The following is a 10827-nucleotide window of genomic DNA, read 5'->3' as shown; positions in this document are numbered from 1 at the left end:
CGTTCATATTTAAATTACAATATTTGTGCGCTCTTCGATATCCATGCCGAATCGAACGATTCGTCGCCTATCTATTACACTAATTGGTTTGATTTTCATAGGATCCTACTAGTCGCCTGTGTGAGTGCTTACGAGAGTATTACGAGAACGAAACATACACAATCTCGACTGGCTGGACTGGACTGGAGGAGAATGTGTATGGTGTGTGTGGTGTGTCTTGACTGGACTGGATTTATCTACACAATGTCATCTTACAAAAAGCCTTTTCTACTCTAGCAACCGATGGGCACAAGTATTTTTTGGGAAAGCTAAAGCCAGGGAGTGAAAAATATAAATAGTTAATTTACAGGAAAATTTCATCTGTACAAATTATATTGCTACAGCAAAGACCTCATAATAAATAAGTAAGAAGCTTACTTCAAAAAAGTAAGAAACATTCAAGAACTTTAATTAATTTATAAAAATATAATTTTAATTTATATTTAATTTATTTATAGCAGAAAAAAAATCTTCAGTAATACCGATAGGCAAATCTAGAATAATAATATAATTTTAATTTAAATATATTAATTTATTTAAAGCTGAATAAAAATCTTTACCTACAGGCATATCTAGAATGCTCTCAGTTTAGCGCTTTTTTCCCTCTAAATTTTAAAGAAATCCTGAAGTGAAGCCGTTCCTCATCTTATTTATTATATGGTCTTTGCTTATAAAACTCTCCATCGAAATAAAAACAAATGCTCTTTCGAATATTATACAAGTATGGGGAATCCCTGCTCAATCTTCAAAGATAACAAGTAGGTAGGCTGTGTGGGGGCTCTGGCTTCGGTTGAAATATTTATATATATATATATATATATATGTATAATCGTAATTACATACAAAAATTTGTTATCTACATTAATTAATCTGTTATGTACATCGAATAAATACATATAATTTCGCATTTAAATTTACATAATTGAGTTGAGTAAACTTTAAATACAAACAAGACAAAAACGCTTGCAGATTACCACCGACTGACTCTTCCTCCTCCTCCTTCCCGTCTATGTTCTAGAGATAAACCTAAGATGTAGAGTGTAACTACCTAAATACTTACTTACAACACCTACTATGTTGTGTGTGTGTGTGTTTGTGAGTGGTGAAGAGTTCATCTATATTCATTTTGCTGGTGTGTCCTAGGCTTTGTTTGTCCCTAACATTATAGAAAAAAGTACAATTACAATACGCCTCCTCCTATCATATATCATATATCGACTGATGGATACCCTTAAGCCTACACATATATAGCATTTAGCCCTATATAGTCTGCGTTCTACTACTATTTCTTCCTCCTCCTCCTCCTTCATCTGCATATTTCTATGCCTTTACAGCTGGCTTTTAGATCTGCTCGTTACTCGTTACTCGTTACTCGTTACTCATTTCTGGTTCTCTGTTCTCTCGTCGTCTGTCATGTTTCCTCCCTCATAGCGTATGATACGAATACGGCGAGTGTTGGTGATGATGGAGCTGGAGCTCTGGCTGCTCCTCCTCTTCGGCTATCTCTATTTTAGCTTTCTCTATATCGGTATTGTTATAATTAATGTCATTATCTGAATATATCTTTTTAATAGCTAATGGGGACGTTGTTATTTTAATTGGTACGCTTAATATCATTGCTTCATTTTTGTTAGTTGTTGTTGTTGTTCTTACTGTTGCTGTTGCTGTTGCTGTCCTTGGTGTTGCTGTTGTTGTTCTAGTAGTTCTCGCAATGAACTCAATATCGGAGTGGGGCGAAGTGGCTCTGGTCTCGGGCAGCGAGTAGGCCATCGTTGAGGCAGCTGACTCGTATGGCCCCAGCCGGAGCCACTGATGATGATAATCATCTAGTGGTAGTGGTAGTTGCTGTTGTTGTTCTTGTAGTAGTTGTTGTTGCTGTAATTGTTGCGATTGCGATGGTCGATTCGGTACTGATTCCTGCTGTAAGCCGTCGTCGTCGTTTCTGGCCAATTTGATGTCAGATGGATGCTGCGGGGCATACCTTCTACGGTGCGGTAGGTACATCACATGATGATGATGTTGAAGATGGTGAGGATATAGATGGGGGTATGGGTGTGGTTGTGGCGGGTAGTGCTGTTGTATCGTATCAAAATTGTGATCCAAGTTCGGTGCTGACAGTGATGAGCATATGGCCGAATGCTATACCCAGATCTGATCCTTTCGATTACGCGATCGCAATCAAAGCCTTTGCTAGCACCAATCCTCCTCATCCGAATCGGAGTGTCGAGTATTCAGGCCGCTCTTTGGCTTGAAGCCATTCAGGACTGGTGATGGCAGTACACGACCTGTTCGGCCCATAGCCAGCGCTTGTTCGAACGACAGCGGTGCTATATATTCCAGTCTGTTAAGGGATAATCCCAAGGATAAAGATTCAAAGAATAGATGCTAGTTTTTGAGACTCACCTTTCTCTTTCGACCTCCCTTTCGCGATCCCGCTCGCGCTCGTACAGCTCCCGCTCACGATCCCGGTACTCGAATCGCAGGTCGTACTCGTGCAAGCGCTCTCGATCCCGATCCCGATCTCTGTCCCGGTCCCTAAGGCGCTCCCGATCCCGCTCGCGATCCCTGCTGCTGTAGTACATGTCCCTGGGATCACGCAGCAGGTCGCGGTGGTGTGGCAGCGAGTGAACACTGTGGGGCGTCGAGTGGTGTGTCTGGAAGGAGGAAGGAGAAGCAGGGTTATGGATGTATTACAAATTGGAAGCTCTTTTCCTTTTACTACTTACGTGGGTTGGACTCGCATTCAGCTTGGGAAAGTTGATGTTGGTCGGCTTCAGCTGCAGCGTCGACGGCTTGCTGGGAGTCGGCGGTAGACGGCGACCGATCCCGGCACGCCGGGATGCCAACGTTGGGTAGCTGTGCTGGACGTGCGCGCCACCTGGGGGAACGGTAACGGGAACACAGGACACTGGGTTACACTAGTCTCTCAAAACAGGTAATACTCTCTGTGTTTATATAATACATAATACATAATGATATGATACTGATACTGAGCGGAGAGTCGTGTGCCTGAGAGGTTGGTACTTAATTGACAATTAACAAGGACAAAGGAATACATGATAGTACTTGTAACGAATGGGAATGAGACATGTTGAGAATTTGGAGAGTATCCTTGCGTTTGGAGAGTTTTGGGAAGTGAATTATTACATTATTCACAATTTCCAAAGTAATAAAAGTTCATTCTACATTTAATTAGTTTTTAGCAGTTAAGAATATATGTTAAATTATGTTTAAAAGATTTTAAGGCTATCAGAGGCTTACTCTCCACAAAAATAATCTCCAAAAACCAACATACCCCAGTCATAACTTATTGTATGATTACTGATACTTGTATGATGTCTCCAAGAAATGCTCTCTCTTGGAATTAAAAGCATTCACTACAATCTATAATCAATACAAGCGAGTGCAATCGTACAGAAATACTTATAGTTACTATATTCAAACGGTAAGGAACGGTGCTAGATTAATGTATTCAGAATATTCATATTACAATGTAGTACACAAGAGTTGGATTGGATGATTTGTGGCAACATGCATGACTGTCCGATTCGATATATATATATATTTACATACTATATACGAGTATATAGTACTTATGCAGAGAGAGACAGACAGAGAGAGAGAGAGAGATAGAGACGAAACTGATGAAATAAGGATTCAACGTAATGGTGCAAACACGGCTAAATACGCACATTGACAGATAGGTAAGATAGATACTGAACCCAAAACTGCATCCCAAATTATGTTTCTAGTAATAGTATATATTATATATAGAGAGAGCTCAGTCGCCGAATTTTCACCGCCCCGAAATCGTATGTTTTTTATTGGGAAAAATCTGGAAACTTTACTGGTTGCTGGACTTACATACAAATATGTACGAGTATGTTAACGTAACGGGTGTGTGTAGAAGCAGGCTTTTTTTTTTGTTTTTTTTTTGTAATAGAGATTCTTGGTCAGTGATCAGAGGTCTGACAGAGGTCGTCGTTATTACAGAGCAAAATAAAAAAAAATATATAATACTACGCTATGGCTTTACGAACTTCACCTTCTTGGCTAGACAGACAAATGATGTTCACTTATCTCAGCTCCCCGTTATGCATCTTATATGTATGACCTTTGCCCCGCTACTAGACACGTGTAGATATAGGTGTACCTATGCAAGCAGTATCTCTCTCGCTAATATCACTTCGGGTCCGTTGAAACTATAAACCCCGACTATGACTTTCGACTTTGAGAAAATATTTTGCGTAAATTTGCGAAAATTGCGTAAATAAACCATTCATTATTGGCCAGAGAGAATCAGTGTGGTTTCGTTTTTAGTTGGGATGAATGAATGAATGTCTATATATATGTCTGTAGATGGCAGAACCATACATACATACGAGATGTGATTATAATATAGGTGGTGGGGTGTACGAGATGGCATCTAGAGAAATGAAAACATGAACGCTGCTAGTAACAAGAGTACGAGTACGAGTACGAATAGTGGAGTACGGATATTATGATGGAACCTCGTGTGGTATGCATTATGAGAGATAAACTTCAACTTAATTGAGGCTGATTGATTGATTGATTGACTGATTGATTGAACAATACATGTATGTACATGTTAAGCATGTTCGGCAAATATGCATGTACGAATACGAATAGTTAGTTACGAGTTACGAGTAAGTAAGCATGTCTGATCTGAGATGTTTGTTGTAAAAGTTGAGATGAAGTCGAGGAAATTGTGTAGAAGAAAATACTAGCATATTATAGAAAACAAGTTGAGTTGTTGAATTTGATTTAAGTTTAAGTTTTGAGTGGAGTTTGAGTTGAGTTTGAGTTTGAGTTTTTGATTTGATTCGATATCTTTTGTTTTGGACTTTAGTTAACAATGTGCTAAAGAGATGTACCCATATCAATCCCATAACCAAGTCTGTCTCGTTCACGCATCTCCTGAAGTCGAGCGGGACTCGGCGATCGTGACCTTTGACATAGACTGGTTGTCCCATATGTGGGATAAGGCAGTTGAGTGCGTTTACTGCGAGACAAATGACCACCATAACGAGAAGGCGAAGGCGAACGGGCCGGACTTGTCGATGCTGACCATGAACCTATATTGTACATATAACAACAATAATAAAGAAAACGTAATAATTAAGGATGTCGGGGCACAACAGATTACGTATTTGATTTTGGTATTTGTTTTTCGGTTATCAGTTGGCTTTCTTTTGTTTTTAAAATTCTTTAAAAAAAAAAACAAAAAAACAAAAAACACAAAAAGGAAGGCTTTACCAACTTAACCAGAAAACGAAAATCATATTTGTTGTATATAAATATTTTTTTTTTTTATTAAAAAATTTTGTTTTTTTTTTTTTTTTTTATATAGCTATGGAATTGTAGACATATATATATATATATCTGTATATATAACTAAGATACTACAAAATAGATAAGAAAATCCCCGGCTGGCCGAGTGAGTCCCCGGATATGGTGCGTCCATTGCTAGTTACTTGGAGTTACACGAGAGAAATTAAGGGAGTGGAGGATACAAACAGGACAAACAGGATTCATCACAAGTTTGGTTTCTCTTTCAGGAATTAGCAATAGAGGCACACAACCCAGGTAAAAGTAGAGTCACGTCTGTGTGGTGGCAAATCTCTCACTCGCTGAGCCAATAATAAATACCTCTTGGATACCGCGGATGACTGTTGCCATGCCTAGGATGACGCGTCTCCTTGACCATCTCTACAACATTAGATACGGTATCGGAGAACCCGATATCATGATGTATGTATTGATGGCCACGTCGTCGAGGACTGGGAGATCTGGCCAAGGGAGAGCCGTTGTGCCTGTGGAATAAATGAATAAATTAATTAATTAAATAAATCGATTCAATTGATTAAATAAATAAAATAATTAATAAAATAAATAAATTAATTAATTATTTAAATAAATAAAAGAATAAAATAAATAAATAAGAAAAATTAAATAAATTAAATGAATAAATTAAATCTATTAATTAAATTATTGAATAAATAAATTAAATAAATTAAATAAATAAATAATTTAAAAAAATAAATTAAATAATAAATAAATAAAATAAATAAATAAATAAATATATTAATAAAATAAATTAAATAATGAAATAAATAAAAAATTTAATTAATAAATAAAATAAATTAATTAATTATATAAATGAATTAATTCAATAAATAAATTAAACAATAAATTAATTAATTAAATAAATTAATTAATTAAATAAATTAATTAATTAAATTCATAAATAATTTACATTAATTAAATAAACAAATGAATTTAAAAAATTATTTAATTAAATAATTAATTAATTGTAATTAATTAAAGAAAATTTCTAGAATTTAGAGAACCTCCTTACCTCAGACTAGGCGATCGCCTGTGTCCATTCATGTACGAATGTCCAGGATGTAGATGGCCAGCATCGGCGCCGGTTAGCGATTCCTGGGAGGGATGCCTCGACGCATCCTGCAGCTCCAGCATCTAGTTGGAAAAGAGTTTAGCCACACACGAGCATTATTAAACAAAAACGATCTAACGAAGCAACATGAATGCCACCCACGCGAAATCAGTCTGAAAAGAGATCTGAAGAGCCGGACGCGGGGGGATGGACACAGGGAAGTTGGTTCTACTTTTTGGGGGGACGGAGACGGGGACCAATTGTTAAGATACTTTTAAAGGAATTTCGAATTTAGGACACATCGTTTTTAGCGATATTAATTAATTAAAATATATCTGTAATCATATTTTGTATCAATTCCCCAGGACCGATTTCTTGTGGATTCATTCATTGCTTTTAGGATATATTTAAATAACTTGGATACTTTTGGTTACAAGTGTATCTGCGTTGTGTTTACATTAAGAACTACGGATGTCCTATGCCACACATAAAGGAGCGAGGGCAATATATATATATATAATTATATATTGGTTAAATAACTGTTGTTGTTGTTGTTGTTGTTGTTGTTGTGTGTGGATAAGCCGCAGGGTAAATATATGTATGTAAATACGAGTATACATATGTTTACCTTGCATTACATATATGTATATAATATATAAGGGGTAGGGTATACTATATATATTGAACATAAATAAAAGCAATTAAGGTATTACTTCACTGCAACAAAATACGTACGTACATATTCAAATGCGGTTTCAATAGTACTATATATTGAAGTATATATATATATATATATTGAGAGAGGTTCTTGAATGCGGGGGGAATATGGTATTTGGATAGCCTAGAGTCTATAATAAGGGGCAAGTAAACATTTAAACAATTCCATACACTACTCGGGAGTATACACATACATATATACTTGAACACTTTCTCTTTTTTTTTTTTTGTTTTGTTTTTTTGCAGTGTTTTAGCTTTTTCATTATCGTATCTCTCGGTCTGCACACTAGTTGAGCTATATTTCGGATTCGTTTACTGGTTTTTACTGCCTCAATAATGCCAATTGTTTGATACCAAGTTGTAGCTACATACATATTTTTTTGTTGTTTTGTTTTCGATTATAGTCCTATATTTTTATTTGGTTTTTTTTTATCAACACAAAACTTGAAAATCAAAAATACATAGAAATAATAAATCGATCGTTGGTGTGTGTCTAGATCTAGGTGCTTCGCTAGGCGCTAGAGATATCTACACTATCTACACTAGGTAGTTGTCCAAGGATATTTACAAGTATGTACCGCACTGTATGGTTGTTAAGCAGTGCTACAGATCGGCGCAAGCAGTGTGAAGCGAGAGGCAAGGCGGAACAGAGAACAGAGAAAGCTTAAAAAGAGTAAAAGCTAACTACAGTGGGCATGCACTAGGCGAGGATTATCTGAATTTAAAAAAAATATATATGGTATAGTGTTATGGTAGGATCAGGGTGGAGTGAAGTGGAGTGGAGTGGAGGAGTGGTCGATCCCTTGTCGAGTGTCGAGCTTACTTACCACCTCGAACTCGTGGGGGATAAAAACTTAGGTAGATTTAAACAATTACTATGTACACATAAAGCCATCGCCGTCTATGTTTAAAGTGTAACTAGAGGGATATATTGCTATAGAAATCAATCAAGAAACAACCTCAATCGTTACAGTCTTCAGTTAGTCACTCGTTACAGTCACACGTTTGTTGCTGGGTCTTTGTATCTAGTCCTTTGGGTTAACTCTAATAAATCCGATCTCTAGATAAGCTAAAAAAACAATAGAATTCTAGGTAAACTATTAACATAAAATAAGAAACTGGTTTAAAAATGGAGTTCCCTTGGGCAGCCTATCTCCTGGCTTTATGTGTACGTAGGAAAGTCATTATTAAACATGGTAAACATGAATGTTTATGGCCAAAAGTTAGACTGCAAAAACAGAGTTAGAACCGCCAACTTTCTCGGATGTCGTTGACTCTCTCGTTCAGACGTGATCTATGTGTGTCGAGATGAAAGGTGTCTCGTTATCGGTATCGTTATCGTTATCGGTATCTGTATGGTATGTCTAGGTCGCAACTGTACTGGGATTGGCGTTTGTTAATCCTACATTGCATTGCTGGTGTTTAAAGAGTTTGTGTAAGTGTGAGTTATTTAATTACGTGAAACCAAAGGGATTTATTTAGCATTTGTGGCTAGTTTTTTAAACCTACTAGAGTCAACTAGAGACCCTAAAAATATCGAACTCTGGGCCTGGGCATCGTTCACTCAACTTAAGGGGACTGGTGGAGGGGGGGAGTAGTCTCTGAGTAGAGCGATGCCAGGGTGGGCCACTTTAACCCATTGCCACACTCTTAACACACTTTTGCCCAAGGAACGAACAAAGCCGAAGCCTACGTACATAGGAGTACATATTTAGTGGTTACAGAAACGATCAAATTACAACATTGAGTACGAGTACGAGTACGAGAACTAAGCCAAGATTTGCGTTTCTAAAATTGTTATTATTTTTTGTTTTTTGTTTTGTTTCAAAAAATTTCTATGCAACATTTATGTAGGTTTGAGTACGAGTACGAGTATTTAGTGTACTATTTTTGGTATTCAATAAACGCAAATTTTGTAGACTTTAGTATATATTTAACCGGTTGGTAATGCACCCACTGTACGTCTAGGTACACAGGTACACAGGTACATGGGTACAGAAGCCGTGCTATGGTTGCGTACCTGCCGGTACATATATACTTTTATATACTTATGAGTGAATAATATGTATTCAAAAGGTACTAGTGTTATTTTTTTTTTGTTTACTTCGACTTAATTTGGGTTTTGTGAACAACATTTATATCGGAAACGGAGAGAGAGTATGGACACAAAGAGTATTCACATATATATTTATATAATACACAATTATGTAGTTATTGTTTTGCTGTTGTTGTTGTTAGGTTTTAGTAGTAAAGTTCTTGATAATTTCATTTTGGTTTACCGCTTGGAGTTTATCAAACATATTCACCTTTTTGTTTCTGAAATATTTAAAAATTAGAAGAAAACAATTTACTTATGTCAATGTTGAAAATGTACAGAAAAGCACAAGAGTTACTTTGTTAGTTTGTTTGCTGTTTGTGTGTGTGTTAGTATTATATGTGCAATTAGTAGTTGTTAATATTGTTTAGTTTATATATTTCTGTATTCGAGTGTGTTGTGTTTTGTTGTGGAAACGAAAGTTGTTGAAAATCTTAAAAAAAAAAAAAATAGATATATACCGATATATACTATACATCATGTGTGTGTGTGTGTTTTGTGAATGAAAATGTCGTGGATCTGGAATGATCGAAAAGAAAAGTACCCAAGCTCCCATTATGGTACTCTTGGTAGTTGTTGAAAAAGGATCTGAATCTTGGGATTTGTAACCTTGAATGTACAAGGAAAGCTTTTGAATTGGGAAAGATAAGATAAAGAAAAATATGGTAATTCTATTGGAAATTCTTCTCTTTGGTTGGGAAGTATTTTTCTATATATTTATAATATATATATAGTTTATAGTAGATGGATTCTGATTCTTAGGATTTGTAGACTTGAAAGGATAGCTTTTGAATTGGGAAAAAGAGAGAGACCCATTATAATGGTAATTTTTTTAGGAATATTCTTGTGTGACAAGTGGTCTTAACAAAATTTGTCCTTTTTATATATAATATATATTCTGTAGAATTTAGTAATAAAATATAGTATATAGTAGATGGATCCCCACTTGGTTTATATATATTTTACTAACCAGGAAAGAGATTAAAGAGAATTAATATTATAATTAAGCTTGAGGAGGTTGTTAGCTGAGTTCACAATCAAAATAGAGCTTGTGGACTTTTAGATAGAAAACTTGGAGACTCAGACTGTCGAGCAGACATTACTTATAAATTGGGAGCATAGGGAAGCTACTTTAAAGGTTCCATAGCTTAGTTTTTGGAGAGCAAAAAGAGGTCCTTTCTTTATATAGATATATAGATACCTAAGGCTGGCGACCGTGATGAACATGAGAGATGATTGATTGGCAAATGGCTAATGGCTTATGGCTGATGAAGTACTTTGGCACTGTACGGATTATGATTAAGATTGAAGCTGTTCAAATTACCTAACTGATCGCTTTCTGATCGTACTCCGCCGTGCCAGTGTTGCCAAACTGTTGTTGTGTTCGGCATCACCGTTCGCATGGTGATGGTGCGTGCTGGCTAACAACAGTGTCTGTGAGTTGGCGGCTCCTTCCCCATTCGGCTCGAAACTTATGGAGCCCTGACGCGATCCTCCTTTGTCGAGGGCGGCCATGTCGAGCAGACAGTTAAAGAATGATTGTTTCTACAGATCGAAT

At 36.4% G+C, this 10827-nt stretch overlaps 1 protein-coding gene across 1 annotated transcript in view; it reads right to left on the bottom strand.

Moving 5' to 3' along the window:
- Positions 1-2046: 2046 nt before the first annotated feature.
- Positions 2047-10827, bottom strand: part of cac (calcium voltage-gated channel subunit cacophony) — a 51770-nt gene continuing 42989 nt past the window's right edge. The window contains exons 27-34 of the mRNA XM_070288039.1: positions 10594-10814; positions 9481-9490; positions 6419-6540; positions 5710-5873; positions 4935-5135; positions 2766-2917; positions 2443-2693; positions 2047-2380 (exon numbers count right to left, since the gene is read on the bottom strand). Coding sequence (XP_070144140.1) covers positions 2230-2380; positions 2443-2693; positions 2766-2917; positions 4935-5135; positions 5710-5873; positions 6419-6540; positions 9481-9490; positions 10594-10814 — 1272 coding nt within the window. The 3' untranslated portion in view covers positions 2047-2229. The remainder of the gene's footprint in view (positions 2381-2442; positions 2694-2765; positions 2918-4934; positions 5136-5709; positions 5874-6418; positions 6541-9480; positions 9491-10593; positions 10815-10827) is intronic.

Source organism: Drosophila kikkawai, chromosome X, assembly GCF_030179895.1.
Source record: "Drosophila kikkawai strain 14028-0561.14 chromosome X, DkikHiC1v2, whole genome shotgun sequence".
NCBI lineage: Eukaryota > Metazoa > Arthropoda > Insecta > Diptera > Drosophilidae > Drosophila > Drosophila kikkawai.
This window is presented reverse-complemented; position numbering and strand designations above follow the sequence as displayed.